This window comes from Oryzias latipes, chromosome 10 (genome assembly GCF_002234675.1).
Source record: "Oryzias latipes chromosome 10, ASM223467v1".
Taxonomy (NCBI): Eukaryota; Metazoa; Chordata; class Actinopteri; order Beloniformes; family Adrianichthyidae; genus Oryzias; species Oryzias latipes.
Window position 1 is genome coordinate 4532763 of NC_019868.2, and position 16593 is coordinate 4549355.

Sequence of the window (16593 nt, forward strand, 5' to 3'; positions counted from 1 at the left end):
TTAAAACATTCAAAACTAAATCATAGAACTCCAAAAATATTTGCCATTTTCTAATATTGTGCAACACCAACAGTAAAAATCCTACATTCAAACCTCAATCCATTCAACAAAAAACAATGATCAATTTTTTTATGATCTCATGATCAAAGTGCAGCTGTTTTCCCGCATTTCCTGCTTTCTTTATGTCAAATAATGACACAAACTAAACGACAGAAAAGACAAGTGACAAAAAGATCTACAATAGTTAGTAAATAACGACATTGTCAACATGAGCTGAGTAATGAACAGTGCGCGATGATCCAAGTGTTGCGTAATAAAAATCGGTTTTAAAATCGCTGCATTGGCTCCCTGTACATTTCAGGATTGATTTTAAAATTCTTTTAATGGTTTATAAATGTTTTTGGCCCTCTTATTTAAATTATATTATTTTAAAATATGAGCCCTCGCGGACCCTGAGGTCCTCCGGTGTTGGCCTCTTAGTTGTTCCGAAGGTGAGGACCAAAACTTATGGTGAGGCTTCGTTCTGCCATTACGGTCCTCGCCTATGGAACGGCCTGCCGGAGAACCTCAGGGTCACAGAGACTGTGGAAGTTTTTAAGAAGAGGCGCAAGACCCACCTTTTAAATTTAGCTTTTAGTTGATTTTAACTGCTAATTTATTCTATTAGTTTTAGTATTGGCAATTTTATTTATTTAATTTCATTTCATGCATCTTTTTTCTCAATTTTAAGGTTTTATATACATCTTGTATCTTTAGTTTTAGTATCTTATCATGATTTTAGCCCCAGTCTTTCTTGTGGGGATCTTTTCCTCCAGGGCTTGCCGGCTTGGTCAGCGGTTGTTGCTGCAGTTCTTGCCCTTGCTGGGGCAGCTGGGGTCTAATTTTGCAGCTTCACGGCTGTGAAGTGGACCCCAGTGTTGTCCCAGTCTGGGTGGGCGCTGTGGCGATGTTCCAATGGCCAAGCTGGCTCCTGGTATGAAAGGATTCCCAAATACTGTTTCCTCACAGCAGAGCCAAGCCATACTTGTTTGTTTGCTTATTTATTTATTTATTTATTTATTTATTTAAAGTTACATAGTCATTATTCTTTGTACGTGGGGGCCATGGGTCATGTGTTTTAACGGAGGGGAGTGGGAAGGGTGAAGGGTGGGTAGGGTTTTTACTGTAATGTTGTGTGTTTTCTGTTTTTAATGTTTAAGCGCTTCGAGCTGCAAAAAATGCATGAGAAGCGCTATTTTATAAATAAAGTTTGATTTGATTTGATTTGATTAATAGCAGCTGTGCTCCTCGCAGCCTAAGCCCACTACCCCTCCCCTTTTTCTTCTCTATGACAGGGGGGGGCGCAGCTGCGGGGGGGGGGGGGGGGGCGCTAATTCTGTGGTTTTAGGCCGTTCCAAAGTCTGTGAAATAATAAATAACAAAAAAAACGATAGTGCGGCTATTATTCTTTTCTTCCAAGCACGTGGATGCCGCCCCCCATTGAAGTTGCACTCCGGGCAATTGCCCGTATTGCCCATTCCTAAAACCGCTACTGATCCATGTACATCATTGTTTTCCTCCTCTTAGCTGGAATCTGGATCTAAACTGTACGGCTGGATGGCTCTGATATTGCCCATCATTTTTGTAGCACCACTAATGTAAACTTGGGTTTGCGGTGGACTGTAAGCTAGCAGGATAGAGCGTAAACAGATGGATGATGGCAAATGGTGGTGGGCTTGCTCTGGGCCAAAGTCTACCCACAAGTCAGAGGTGAATTTCTGATGAACTTCTGCCGTTCTGCAGAATTTATTTCCTGCTAAATTACACAGGTTTTTAGATTTTAGCCAAAAACTGCATAATCATGGTTAAAAGACCACTGAGAACTCTCTGAAAACTGATCAAGTGGACTTTCAAGGATGAAGAGGAAACAAACACACACACACATTTAATATGTTTTTAAAGAGCAAACAAAAATTACACATCAAATCTGTATATTTCATCCTTTTTTAAATAAACCATTTGCTACATTGCTAATCCATATCAAATACTAAAAAGATATAAAAGGTTAATAAACAGCAGTTTAGGTGGTAATGTTTTATTCAGACTCCATAAAAACTCTCCTTCCTCTAGTTGCATCCACTGAAGGACCTCTTTACTCATCCTGACCTTAACCCCCGTCACTACTTTGGTCAGCAAAGTGAAACTTTCCAGGTGAGTAGCAAACTACTTGTAGTGAGCCCCACCTTTGCCCAAAAGCAGCTGGGATAGGCTCCAGCAACCCTGTGACCGTGAGCGGGGTGGAGCAGGTCTAGATGATGGATGGATGGATGTCATGTAAACAATGTGGATGTAGATGAAACTGAACTGTCCTTTTTCTCCATGCCAGGCATTTCTCTTGCTTCTATCTTCAGGATCTGGCCAATGAGCCGAGCACAGAGTCTTTAAAAACAAAGCAATCCCTGAAAACACGGTGCATTGCATCACCATAACGCTGTGAAAGTCAGCCGTCTGTTCGAAACAGCAGCATTTTCAGATTTAGTTCATCTTTGCAGATCGACATCAGTCTTCTGCTCTGATGAGACGGGATTCTCATGAAACGTTCTATTGGTACACAAATAAAAAAGTTAGCTACTGTCTATTAAAACGTATGTTTTTAGTGCTAAACTAGTGAGACCTTGAGGGACAAGTAAAACGAATAGACTACAAAACAAATAATAATTGGATAAAATAGTTATAAATAGTACTGATATTATTAATATCATTGACCATAACATAACACAAATACAATAATTATACGTTATCATTTTGAGATGATCATTGAGCCTTTTTGTGCAATGGTTTTTCTTAGGTATTTATTTTGTTATAAAGTACTATAAAGTACAGAGAATCCTTTTTCTACTTCTGACTTTAGTTTGGTTTGGTTCAGGGTCATTCTTTGGAGTTGTTTGATATTTGGGTTTAAGCTCAGGTTCCTTTCAGATTTTAGTTTAGGTTCTGGTTTTAGTTTAAGTATTGGCTTTAGATCAATGTCTTTTGCGTAATGTTCCTATTTTTGTATAGTTCTGGGTTTGGTTCTTGTTCTAGATGTAGAAATGCTTTTTCAATTTTGTTTTTTGTTCAGGCTTTACATTTAAAGGTGTAGGTAAAGTTCTAGTTTCAATTTTGGTTCTGAACTTACTGCAGTGCGTTTTTTCAGGTTCCACTTTTTGTTTTTTGTTTTAATTAATTTTTGTTTTGTTTGTTTTAATGCTGGTTTCAGTTCAGGTTTGGGTTTTGGTTTTAGGGTTGATGTTTTGTCAGATTGAGGTTGTGGTTTGGATTTAGGTTGTGGTTTTTGTTTCTGGTTTGATGTCAGGTTTTCTTTTTTAGGTTCAGGTTTGGGCTTTAGCTTTGGTTCTCTTTTTGGTTCAGGTTCTGGTTTTAATTCTATTACTTTTAGTTCAGGTTCCCTTTCAGAAGGTTCATGCTTTTGTCAGGCTCTGGTGCCGTTTTTTTTTTTTTTTTCAGGTTTTGGTTCCAGTCCAGGCTGTCTTTTTTGAGGTTCTGATTCAAAGTCAAGTTCTTGCCTTAGTTGAGGTTCGGTTTGTTCAGGTTCCTTACTTCTGATTGACTCTGCAGGGTAGTGATGGTTCTGGTCGGTGGGGGGGTTGTTGAGGAATGCATTGTGTCAATGGGAACCCCTAACAGCCGCAGAAAACCCAACATGTGTGCGCGCGTGCGTGTGCGCGCGCACGAGCTCCGCCAGTCCGACGCCAGTCGGCAGCGGGAGCGCGGATCTCTTCTCGCTGCAGACTCTCTGTGGAAGCGGCTGCTGGTGGTCACGGAGCCGCACGGACACGCTCGAAACCGGTTCAAAAGTCCAGGAGAAAAAGGCGGATGTTAAACCCGGATCAGAACTTTATGTCTGCACAGTTCGATTGGGAACTGGGCCGGAATAGGACTTAAACTGACGCTTATAACTTCAGAGGAACCGGTACCGGAGACTTCCCCCGGGTCTTGTTCCCGAGTTCATCTGGAGTGCGTGTGAGCTCCTGCGGCGTTAAACCCGGTTCTTTCGCGGTTCGTGGGGCACAGAGGTTCGGCACCGGTCCCTGGTTATGAGGGGCTGGACAGTGACCGTGGCGCGCGCGCGTGCCTGAGGTTATTCACGGCGCAGAAATGCAGACAGGCTGGAGCCAGACTGCGCTGCACGCGGTCGTGCGCGCGCTGCAACAGATGTTGGTGTGATGCGGATCTGCGTGGATGCTGCAGACAGAGCGGAGCCACGCGGGACCTGCTGCCTCCCTTCTACAAACATCCTGTGAACGCGCTCCGTGCACGAGTGCGGTTTGTTCTGGACCGGTTCTGGCCTGGTTTGAAGTCGGCCCTCTAAACTCAGTCAGAGAGTCCAGAAAGTTCCGTTTGGAGTGGACCCTGAGAATGAAGAACCCAGCACCCCCCACTGATGCGTGGAGCTCCCTGCACAGAGAGCGGGGGGAGACACCTAGCGCCAAGAAGTTCAAGAGGAAGTCCAGGGAGCCCAAAAGGCTGCTGAACACCGCGCCCCCCCCTCTGGACTTGTCAGATGTGGACTCCTCAGAGGACACCCTCATGGGCACACGTTACGTCAGCAAGCTGGCCCCCCTGCACAGACAGCTGATGATGTCTAAGGACATGTCTGACGAGGCGGGGGCTCAGATCAGGGCCCTGGACATGAGAACTGGCAGTAACGGGCCTGTGCTCGGCGCCAAGGCGTCCCAGCCCCCCTTCTCGCTGTCGACTCAGGAGATCTCCCACTGGCCCCCTTCCATCTCCCAGCCGCTGTCTGGCAGACTTAAGCTGGGCCCCCCTTCCTCCTTTCCCGCAGGGTCGGGCTTCCCTCATCAGGTATTCTCTGTGGAGACCTCCCCACCATGTCAATCTGGGCCCAGAACGCACCTGTCCCCCCAGTCCCCTCCATGCCTGGACCACAGTGAAGGCCCACTCCTGTCGCCCAAGGTGAGTGTGACCATCACAGTTTAAACGGTCTCAGTGGGGGGGATTTTGGAGCTGGTCCAACCAGATCAGAGGAGTTGGGGTTGGTTTCAATCATTTGTGCTAGAACCCTGGGTGCAGAACCTGGGGGTTGAGTCGGGTTCACAGAGGACCCCCCCCCCTGTGGGTTTCTATGGTTACCGCTGAGGTCCAAGTTGTCTCTGGCTGTCATGAAGGCCTGAAGACCACAGTTCCTCTGATGAACAGACACTAAAGGGAGAAAGAGCTGCACCTCTGACATCAGTCTCTCTCTGCTTCCAGGAGTCCCCCAGGAAACGAGCCGGGATCGATGCAGATCCACGAGGCCCGGAGGTCAAAGCCATCCAGCAGACCAGGAGGCTGCTGGCCAATGCCAGGGAGAGAACGCGCGTCCACACCATCAGCGCTGCATTTGAGGCTCTGAGGAAGCAGGTGAGTCCCTGAGCCAGAGCTCAGACCAGAACCGGCCTTTCTGGGTCTGAAGGATGCAAGTCGTCCCATCCATCACTAAACCCAGATGAACAAAGAAAGCATCTGAGGAGTTCAGCACAACTTTGCACTTGACCCGGACCCGGTCTACATGGACCTGCCGGTTCAGACCTCACAGCCTCCCTCAGTCTTGCAGCCTTGGTCCCAGTTCTGTTGGCTCCTGTCTCCAGCATGAGGACATGTAGTGGTCTTCATGACGGCTTATTCCTTAACCCTTGTGCTATCCTATGGGGTCCAGATGACCCGATCCTTACATTGACGTGTTCTCCCTACCATGACAAAGGTGGATAAAGGTGAAAAGATTTCATGTAATCCATGGACACCAGTGAAGATCACAAATCATTGAAGAAAAAAGGTTCAGAGCACTGTCTAGTGGGTCTGGATGACCCAACTCCCAACGTTAAAGTGCCTAGGATAGCACAAGGGTTAAGGGATGAATAAGGGGGTTACTTTTTAGGAGACTTCTGATGTTCTTCACCACAAACTGAGGAGCCGAGGACAGACTCAGTACTTCACGTTCTTCAGTCAGGTCCTTCACATGAGAGGTTGATGTCAAACCTCGTCTGCATTCATCAGTTTGTTTTCCTGTCTTGGAGGGTGGCTGTGACCCATGACCTTCTCCCGACCCGCAGGTGCCCTGTTACTCGTACGGCCAGAAGCTCTCCAAGCTGGCCATCCTCCGCATCGCCTGCAACTACATCCTGTCTCTGGCTCAGCTGGCGGAGCTGCACCCCGGCTCGGACCGCAGCGGATTCACCGAGTGCGTGGACCAGTGCACCAGGACGCTGCAGGCCGAGGGCCGCAGCAAGAAAAGGAAGGTGAGGGAGGTCCGCACTGGCCGGCGTGCATGTGAGGCCGGCGTGCACAATCATGTGAAGGACAGAGTTCTGAGATGAGACATTTCCGTGCAGTTCTGCCAGCGCACACACAAACACGCACCAGACTTGCGCTTCCACACAATAATCAAACCCGCAGCTCTTTACTTATGTGAGGCTGTCCTCAAATGATACGGACGCTCAAGAGTCGTACTGAGCACGTGCAGCCCCCGCAGTCGGGTTCTCCTTCACATGTAAACTAGCTGAGAGATTTTTCCTGCTGCTAGTGCACGTGCGTGTGCATGAGAGGCGCAGACAGCAGATGTTTAGAGTGGAAGGGAAGTGGAGCTGGCGCCATGAAGGGCAGAGGGCAGAAAGAAGGCACGCGAGCTCAACCACACACAACCATACTCTCACACACACACACTTTTGGCACATTCCCCAGCAGCCCCCCACCCACCCCCACATTCCCCTGATCTCCCTGCTGCCCCGGCTCTCCGACGGGGAGGAGGAAAACAGTCATCGTCAGCCTGTCAGACAGCAGCAGCTGGTGGACAGAGGGGCGTGCACGTGTGTTTTCTGTGCTATTTCCTCAGAAATTGTGCAGCTGTTAACCCCCTCCCCCCCCCCCCACACACACACACACACACAGCTTCATCTGGAGGACGTTTTGAACACCTGAGATCAGGAAATCAAGGACTGTGATAAAGCGAACAGCCACAAGAGGGTGCTGCTGCACCATGTGCCTGGTGAAAAGTGCAAGTGCGTCTGCTCCTCTAATCCTTGTGCTATCTTATGGGGTCCAGATGACCCCACCCTCATATTTAAGTGTTCTCCCTACCATGACAAAGGTGGATAAAGGTGGAAAGATTTCATGTAATCCATGGACACCAGTGAAGATCACAAATCATTGAAGAAAAAAGGGTCTAGATGACCCAACTCCCAACATTAACGTGACTAGGATAGCACAAGGGTACGGTGGCCCAGAAGGGTCACACGACAACACATTAACTTTATACACAACACACTAACTTTACACACAACACACTAACTTTACACACAACACACTAACTTTGTGACATTACTTTCTGTTAGGTAGTTAGCTGCTCAGCCCAGTAGAAATTTCAGAATAAAAGCACTTCAATTGCTGCTTTACTTCCGTTGTGAGTTAATGTGTTGTGAGGTAAGTTAATGTGTTGTGTTGTGACCCTTCTGGGCCATGAGTTAATGTGTTGTGTTGTGAGTTAATGTGTTGTGTTGTGAGTTATTGTGTTGTGTTGTGAGTTAATGTGTTGTGTTGTGAGCTATTGTGTTGTGTTGTGAGTTAATGTGTTGTGTGTTAAGTTAATGTGTTGTGTGTTAAGTTAATGTGTTGTGTGTAAAGTTAATGTGTTGTGTGTAAAGTTAGTGTGTTGTGTGTAAAGTTAGTGTGTTGTGTATAAAGTTAATGTGTTGTGTGTAAAGTTAATGTGTTGTGTGTAAAGTTAGTGTGTTGTGTATAAAGTTAATGTGTTGTGTTGTGACCCTTCTGGGCCACCGTACAAGGGATAAAGAAGGAACAGTAGGAAGAAATGAATTTATCAATATGCTGCAGATGTGCTTTTGACATTGAAGGATGGTAGGTTAGTGATGTTTGCACTGAGCAGCAGTGGATGCAGTTTGTTTTTGTCTTTGACAGACAGGCCACCAAACCAGCATACAAAGAAAAACATTAAAAGACTCTTGATGAGACTGAAAAAACATACAAACGAATTTGTTAGAAACTTTGACAGAGGCCATCAGTCTTAGCAGTTGTGTTTTTTGTTGGTATAGTTTCACTATAGATTCTGCGTTTGTGTCAAATTTTAGGGTGGAGTCAAACACAGTGCCTAAGCACTTGTAGTTTTCAACAACTTCAGCCTCCCGCCGGGAATGGAGCTCGCTTAGGGTTTCACTTTAGTTCTTCTGAAATCAATTATGAGTCCTTTTGTTTTCTCCACATTCAGCTCTAAAAAAAGTTTTCATCACACCAGTTTTACACAATCCGACAAGGCACTGCCATGGTCCAGCTCCGGTTCTGGTTCTAAATGCGATATTTTCCAGGAAAAAAATCTCGATATTTACTGACATCTAGTGGTTAGTTGAGAGATGACAGGTACATGGAAACGTCTGAGTAGATATTCAGGAAGAAATTTAGAACTTAACAGTAGAAGCAGTAAGTTATTTAGAAAGGACTTATTCAGAACCCAGGACACCTCAATGTGATACAGAACCGAGCACATGAAGGAACACAGCCCATCATGTTCCTCCTTTTAGGGGTTCTGGGGAGCAGCAGCCTCAGTGGGAATGTTGAAACCTCCTACTTTCAGAATTCATTCCAGTGCGGTTCTTCTCAGCTGACTCCTTCTGTTTTAAGCCTCGGCTGCCATAACCATAGACGGGTCCAGTTTGGTCCAGTGAGGCCTGAGGTCTGGAATCCAGCTGTTGGGTTATAAAGAGCAGAACTGAGAAGATGGGATCTCCGGCTTCCTCCCATCGTCCAAAAACATGCTTCATAGGTTAATTGGCAACTCTACATTGTCCATAGGTGTGAGTGTGAGAGTGAATGGGTGTGTGATTGAGGACACTCTACCCTGCGACAGACTGGCGACCTGTCCAGGTTGTCCCCTGCCTTCGTCCACAAGTGGTTGGGATAGGCTCCGGCAGCCCCGTGACCCCAAAAGAGATAAAACGGAATAGAAAATGAATGAATAACTGAGAAGAACAGCAGTTTTTGTGTGCGTGTGTGTGTTTTTTTTTTTGCTATTGGTAACCCTTGTGCTATCCTAGCCACTTTAACATTGGGAGTTGGGTCATCTAGACCCAGTAGACAGAGCGCCTAACCTTTTTTCTTCAATGATTTGTGATCTTCACTGGTGTCCATGGATTACATGAAATCTTTCCACCTTTATCCACCTTTGTCATGGTAGGGAGAACACGTCAAAGTAAGGGTGGAGTCATCTAAGATAGCATAAGATTATAACTGCTATGTCAAAGAAGTGCTCAACCCAAAAGTACTAACACAGGTGAGGGTTTCCCCCATACACTCTTAACAGGAAAAGCCTGGATTCAGTTATGCTGGTGTGGGAACAGGAACCATTGAAAGAAGATAGGAGACGCGATACATCGAATGCACAGCAGAAGCCTGGACTCTAAAACAAAACACTCCTTAATACTTATTTACACCGGAGTTGACAAGAAACATTTCATTGAAAAACTGCACTTTGACATTGCAATGTAAAACAGCAAACCAGCTACACACATATAGTGAAAGATGCACTTTGTGTTCACAGAGGCTCATGTCTCTATTTCAGAACTAAACTGGAGAGCCATGAGGGTTTGGACTGAAGGTTTTCTGTGTGTTTCAGGAGTGAGATGAAGAGGAGGAGCACACAGAGGATGAAGATGGAGGACTGAAGAATATTCATGTTTGTTTTTCTTTGTCCTGATATTGATTTGAAACACCCTTATTTTTCTGGAGCCAGTGGGCAGACAGTGAACTCCACCCCTCTCCTTAGCAGGATGTGCCTTATGAGCAAGGTGTCTTGCAGCTTTGTCTGGAGCCAGACTGCAGCAGATCTCACAGCAGGAAGACCCCTGCAGGACCACCAGCAGCTGGTTCGGATCTAGCACGGGAGTCTTGCTGATCCTGACAAAAGGGGATTTTTTTTTCTGAGCTGCAGTGAACAAAGCACCATGTGGAGGTGCACCAGAACCGGAGACAAGCAACCTGTCAGCTGGACTCGAGGTTCTTTAACATGTACTAAAAACTGTCTGCATAAAAGACTGGATTTCAAAAAAGTTCTTACAGGGCTTGTGGGTGTGCTACCCTCCAGTAGTTTTTAGCTCGTGTAAATTGGATCTGTCCTGAAATTTTCAGAACCTGAAGCTGCAGATCACTCGGACCTGCTCAGCAGCCCCACCCTGCTTGGCTGCAGACCCAGTGAGGGTCCCGGGCTCCTGAAGGGACCGAAATCACTTCCCCTTGGGGACATAACGATTCATTTTAACAAGGATTTTATTCACATCATAATTTGTGGTTCCTGATCCAATTCATTTTCAATATCGGTTCTATTTGGATGATCCAGGACATTTTTAGCCCAAACCACAATTAGTGTGACTCAGAGAGAAATTCCTGCTACTGAACAGTGAAGTTTTCCAGATTCATTGATTTTTTCAAGATCATCAAGTGTAAATTAAATATGTGTCCAAACAAACAAGTAAACTAGAATGCACTTGGTTGTTTTTACATCATAGTAAAATAAACCTCAATCTAAATTCTATTTTCCAATATTTATATAATTCATTTATTTCATTAAAAAAATTATAACAGGTCTAGATCAATTTAATTAACGTGGCTCAGACAGATCTTGTTGGATTCTCGGAATATAAATTGATTAATTATTACACATCCACTTCCCCTCTTCTAACTGTCCATCATTCTGTCTGTACAAATAAAGTTATTTGAAATGAGCTCACAGACCTCTGAACTGCTCCTCAGACCTTCCACAGTTCCCAGCTGCAGCACTCGGAGCTGCTGGTTTGGTTTCAGGGGGCATTTAACAGGACTTTTGGTTCAGGTGGTTTTGGATCAGAGTGAAGATGGGTCAGCATTTGATGAGGATTATTTTATTATTACACAACTTCAGTACTCCTGGTCAATTCAAAGTGTTTAAAAACCCTAAAACAGAATCATTTTTGTTGTAAAAGTGAAGTGGTGGAATTCTTAAAAAGAGTATCTACATGTAAATCATTATTAGGCAACTATTAGTGTGCAGAATTACTATGCAACTCAATAAAAAACACGATTTCCCATGTCAATTGTTTATTTTCACCTGTTAAATTGAGAGGAAACTGAAAATTTACAAATCAGCATATCTGAAATAATAAAAAAAAACCTCATTGAACAAAATAGCCACTTTTCTTTTTTATAACTTTAATGACTTCCATTCATGGAGTCAGTTTCCTTATTTAGGTTGAAATCAACTTTTAGTGCGACCAGAGGGGTGTAGTGTTTACCTGAACTGTAGAGTTCCTGCTAAAGGCCCCAAAGTTCTCCATAAGGTCTAAGTTGCTGCAGAAGGGGCCATGCCATGAGATTTTTTCTCTATCTCTAGGCCTTTGTTTACCAGCAACAGTGGAGGACTTTGATGCATGTGGTGGAGCGCTGTCTTACATAAGAATGAATGTCTTCTTGAAAGATGCAGACTTTGAAAAATACCACTGCTTGAAGAATTGGGAGTAGGTCTGAGAGTTTATTTTGGGCTGATTTTAACTCAAAAAGGTCCAGCTAACTCACCTGCAATAATACCTGTCCATACCAGCACCCCACCTCGACCTGGATGGCGTTTCAGTAGAAATGGAGCTCTGTGTTCATTACTGATCTAAGCACAGGCCATCCCTCTGGTCCATCAAGAGTCCCTCTCATCTCATCAGTCCACAAAACCTCTGAAACATCAGTCTTCAGATATTTCTTGGCCGATTTTTGACGTTTCAACGTGTGTGTCTTGTTGAGAGATGTTCGGGTTTCAGCCTTTCTTACTTTGGTCACATCTACAAGAACTTAACGCCTCATACTTCTTGACACTCCAGGTAAGTTGCAGCTGTAGAAACTGGCAGCACTGGAGGATAATGGGTTTCTAGTAGCTTCAAGATTTACTCTTTGGCAGTTAATTTGCATCTTTTCATCTCGACATTGTTTTTGTGACCATTTTTGACCATTTGCAACAAAACAATTGATGGTGCTGTGATCCCACCCCTATGTCTTAGATATTTCAAGAGAGCAAGAGGTTTTTTTTACACTTTTTTACTTTACGGACTCTGTTAAATCTCATTTTATACCTGAGGAGGAGAATAATTCTGCCCACCTCGATATAGGATGTTGACCTCCTTAGGCCATGCCCTCCCTCGTTACATAAATGCCCATCACCAGATATGCATTACATGCATCGTACATTCAAGGCAACTATTTTATGATCAAAATAATTACTTGCCAAATATTTTTGCACGCAGTGAAGATTGGGCAATGCACAAGTTCATTAAGTTTGACTCGAAAAACATTCAGACAGGCTGAAATCCCACAGAAATCCTCTATAGGACAGACAAATGTTCATATTCATTTGAAATTACTGTTTAGAGAAATGGGGGTCATTCCCAAAGGATGCTTTGGCTTTAAGTGTTAAAATCATATGTGTGTCATGTGTAACGCTCCATAACAGGACTTAACCTGTGTGCACACATCAGAGTGCACATCAACCTGACAGCCTTATAAGCGCTGATGGCAGCAGCTCTGGTTCTGATGGAGCTGTACGTGACAAAGGAACCTGTCTGAGAAGGGGTAATCAGCCTGTTTGGATCAGAACTTGATCCAATTGTCAGGTTCTGAAGTCATAAATTACAATTGCAGTCTTTGTGCTCACATGCACGACTCTGGATGGAGAATCCTCACAATGCTCGGGTCGGAACCTCCAGTCCAAAGAGTTCCTGAACATTTTAGTTCCTTCAGGTCGGTCAGTCCAGAAACTCACTGATGGAGAAGATCAGAATCGTACAAGCTAAGTCACAGTGGTACCACAGCGGTCAGGAAGTTCTAATTGTCTTTGTCAGAATGCGGCAGTTGAAGCTCAAACTCCAAAAACAGATTCACGTCACTTGGACCATCATCAGAACGGGCCCGATCCACTCCCCTGAGTGACAGGTTCAGCTATTAATGGACCATACAAATGTCCAGAATGCAGAACTTGGATCTACAGGTTGGGCAGGGGACTTTGCTGGACAGCCAGGTCTCGGGTCTCTGCTGGTCTTGGCGGCTGGCGAACCACCGGCCCAAACACATCAGGCACCACATGGGCCTGCAGAAGCACTGCTGGCACTCGACCTCCTGATCCGGTCCTGAAATGCATTAAAAAACACAGTCACACAGTGTCACAGGCACTGACTGCCAGGACCAACCCTGCCCCAAAGGTCCAGAACCAGGACTACAGCACAGCTACAACCGTAGTTCTGGTCCAGGATTCAAATTCCCAGTGAATAGAAGCAGAGCCCATACGGGTTCCATACGGGGACGGCCGTGGTGCAGCGGATTGCAGGTTCGAGTCCCGCCCTTCCATGTGTGGAAGTGTCCCTGGGCAAGACAGTGAACCCCACCTTGCCTCTGGTGGAAGGTTGGGGCCAGTGTTCGGCAGTGGAGGCGCCACCAGAGTGTGAATGTGTGTGAATGAGCCAATGGGTTTGTGACTGTAAAGCGCTTTGAGACTGTGGGGAAGCTAGAAAGCGCTGTACAAGTACACGCCAAGGTCATCTACTGGTCAATATGATCACAGAAGCATTCTGGGCTCTGGTTTTAACTGCACAGGCACACTGGTGCATGCACTCACCTGCAGTCTGGCACAGCCTGACCAATTTGATTCCGGCAGGAACCTGCATGCAGCCGATGCAGGATTCCAGCTCCTAAAGATCAAAGAGAACAGGTGTCACTCACAGTTCTAGCGTTCACCTAGAGCCTTTTTTTTTTATACCTGCATACCTGTCCTGCTGGAAGCCTGTAGACCTGGTTAAGTTCCACCTGAGCTCTGAAGGTCTCCAGGAAGAGCTCACTTATAGTTTGGTGAATCACCACATTGGGAGAAACTCTGATAGGAGCATGGAGCTTCTCCCTGAAGTCTGCATAATCAGAGGAGTTGACCCTGAGAACACAAAAGGGACTTGAACTGTTTGCTCCTGCTCTGTCAAGAGGAAGAACTTTGAGCTGAAAGTGGCCATGGCGAAGCAGAGCCTCCCTCTGAGGTTCCCTGCTCAGCTGCAGACAAAACAAACCCTGGTGGACTAGCTCAGAACCTCAACCAGGGCTTGGGGCCAAAAATGAACCATGCCCTTCAATCTCAGAGACTCTTATGTCCTCTGCTCTGATTCGTCTTGTTGAGGGGAGGAGGTTGAAGTGACAGGGTAAAGGGTGGGGGCTCTGTGGGGGTCTGTTCCTGATTCACAATAATTTGAATCAAGAAACACAAAGATATGTAGGGTTAATGTTAGTGTATTCAATTTTCAGACAAACGCTACAAAAACATGTCAAAAACAGAGTGAATCTTTAAAATTGTTCATCTGTTTTCAAAGTGGATAAAGTCACATATCAGGTATTGATGGAAAATAAATATAAAATAAAGGATCAGACTTTTGTTATACTGTGGAAACAAGGACATCATTCTGAAAAACTTTTGTGTTTTTTTGCATTTCGGGCAGTTAAAAGTTTGTATAAACCAACCAAGCTGGTTTTCCTTTCTTCTTTTGTGCATCCGTTCTCCTGCTTATTACTTTCAACCACTGAAACAATCAGCTGCAGCCTGCAGAGTGCAGCCTCTGCAGATCCACCACGACCAGCTGACCTGAGATCAGGGTTTGAGCACCCAGCTGTACCTGATGGTGAAGGCTTTGACAGCAGGGTTGATGCTGTCCACCCTCAGGGTCAGGATCTCCACAGGGGAGCCAGAATCAGGACTCAGTTGGTGCCGTCTGGACTGCGTCACGGTCACATGACACTCGCTCTGCAGGGCCACATGGACGTGGTAGGTGGTCACCTGGAGAAAAAGCAGAACCGTGAACCATCCGTGTGTTAATACAGGTCAGAGACCACCAGTCTGAGTATATCAAGCGTATCTGAAAAAAATCCCAAAGTGCTTAACAATACAAGTCGAATGAACATATCATTTGTTTAAAAGATGAAATATAGAATTGGGAAATTTCATCAATAGAAAAATGCCATTCCTGCTGAAATAAAGTCCTCTTTAGGTGGATTTTAAAAGCCTCAGTTAGACAGGACAGAGGCAGTGCATTCCAGGGTTTAGGAGCCATCACTTGGAGCATTTGATGCACTGAGATTCGAGAACTTTTTAGAGGGACAACCTCAGGATCTAAGAGCACAAGACGGTTTGTTGAAGGAGCTCAAATGTTTTAAAATAAACTTCTGCATCCAGATGCTGGACTGGACAGACGAGCCAAGAGAATCACTGTGTTGTCTGATCAGAGGGATCTTCTTCTCTGGACCAATGATTAATGTTTCTTTCTCATTGGAACTCAGCTGAAGAAGATGTAACCACCAAATGTGCAAATCAAAGGGCTGGATGAAGAGGACAAACTAAACAAAATATCCAACCAGAACTCAGCGTGACTGCAGCTTTCCAAGCTTTCTTCTTCACGAGAAGTCCTCCAGAGCTCCATGCTTTCAGCACGCGGCTCTGCAGACCTGAAGTGGAGCGCTCACCTTCAACACCCAGCTGTCCGTCACGATGACGCTGGCTCCAGGAACGCCAGTGGCAAACTTGTCTATCCGCCTGAACTCTGTGTTGATGCTACTTGCCATGGCGCCCCATCTGGAGTTGGGGGCACGCGCATGGGCCTGCAGCGCCCGGCTGATGGGGTGGTTGTGCCAGTGACGGCGGGACCAGTAGATGACCAACGCCAAGCTGAGGAAGTGCAGGCACAGAGAGAGCAACAGGAAGATCCTCCAGCTGCCGCTCACCTGCGGGGACCCCCACAACTCCATCAGAACCATCAGAACAGAACCTCTGCAGCAGCAGGGAGCAGCCCAGTCTCAGTCAAGTGACATGTGAAGCAAAGGCGTGGAATCAGAACCAACCTGATGGATGAGCGCCAGGTTCTTCTCTGGAGCTGCCACACACATGCCCAGGTAATAACCTGCAGAGAAGACAGCAGGAACATCATGAGAGGCCTGTGAGGAGGGGGGAGAATAGAAACAAAAAGTAGATTCAGTGAAGGGGAGGTTTATTGTGCTTGTGCCCAAAAGAAGACACCAAAGCGCAGAGAAGTGACCTGAAGTTCTGACCATCTTTGTCTGCAGAGAACAGGAGAACAGAGGAAAGGTTCTGAAGGTTCTGCTTTGCTAGTTCAGACTCCAAGTTCAAGATAAGACGGGTTTCTTTAAGCTCTAGGAGTCCTTTACAAAGTGCATGTGTGTGTGATTCACGCGTTTCTGGTCATGAGTGTGTTTGAGAGAGAGACTGACCCAGAGGCAGTGCTGAGTGCACAAGCGCGGTCACGCTCGTCCTCTTTACGTGGTACTGGATGAAGCCGACGTCCTCGCTCCCGAGCCATGACGCAAACACGTTCTGGACCGTGAGCCCGGCCGCGCGGAACTCGTTCGGGGTGAAGACGAAGCAGAACGCGAGGACCACGTAAGCCAGCGTGAAGGACAGTTCTGGGCTTTCCATGATCGAACTGGACCAGAACATCCGGGTCCGAGAACGCCTACCGGCGCTTCCGCATCCTGCCCCTCTTCCTCTGCCGG

The 16593-nt window shown here is 45.9% G+C and overlaps 2 protein-coding genes across 2 annotated transcripts; one reads left to right on the forward strand and one right to left on the reverse strand.

Moving 5' to 3' along the window:
- The first annotated feature begins 3455 nt into the window (after nucleotides 1-3455).
- On the forward strand, nucleotides 3456-10766 carry atoh8 (atonal bHLH transcription factor 8). The gene is made up of 4 exons (XM_023959552.1): nucleotides 3456-4956; nucleotides 5254-5403; nucleotides 6093-6278; nucleotides 9662-10766. Exons 1-4 carry the CDS (start codon nucleotides 4222-4224, stop codon nucleotides 9665-9667), a joined length of 1077 nt encoding a protein of 358 aa, XP_023815320.1. The 5' UTR covers nucleotides 3456-4221; the 3' UTR covers nucleotides 9668-10766.
- A 140-nt stretch (nucleotides 10767-10906) lies between these two features.
- tmem129 (transmembrane protein 129) lies at nucleotides 10907-16567 on the reverse strand. Its single transcript, XM_004086555.4, has 7 exons — nucleotides 16312-16567; nucleotides 15925-15983; nucleotides 15550-15807; nucleotides 14706-14866; nucleotides 13819-13978; nucleotides 13670-13742; nucleotides 10907-13184 (listed from the first exon to the last, which is right to left on the reverse strand). Exons 1-7 carry the CDS (start codon nucleotides 16535-16537, stop codon nucleotides 13000-13002), a joined length of 1122 nt encoding a protein of 373 aa, XP_004086603.2. The 5' UTR covers nucleotides 16538-16567; the 3' UTR covers nucleotides 10907-12999.
- Between the last annotated feature and the right edge of the window lie 26 nt (nucleotides 16568-16593).

Coding starts and splice junctions, on each gene's coding strand:
- atoh8 (XM_023959552.1), top strand. CDS start 4,222: ATGCTGCAGACAGAGCGGAGCCACGCGGGACCTGCTGCCTCCCTTCTA. Junction 4,957..5,253: donor GCCCACTCCTGTCGCCCAAG/GTGAGTGTGACC, acceptor CTCTGCTTCCAG/GAGTCCCCCAGGAAACGAGC. Junction 5,404..6,092: donor TTGAGGCTCTGAGGAAGCAG/GTGAGTCCCTGA, acceptor CCCGACCCGCAG/GTGCCCTGTTACTCGTACGG.
- tmem129 (XM_004086555.4), bottom strand. CDS start 16,537: ATGTTCTGGTCCAGTTCGATCATGGAAAGCCCAGAACTGTCCTTCACG. Junction 14,867..15,549: donor CGGACAGCTGGGTGTTGAAG/GTGAGCGCTCCA, acceptor CTTTTTCTCCAG/GTGACCACCTACCACGTCCA. Junction 13,743..13,818: donor ACAGGCTTCCAGCAGGACAG/GTATGCAGGTAT, acceptor TTTGATCTTTAG/GAGCTGGAATCCTGCATCGG.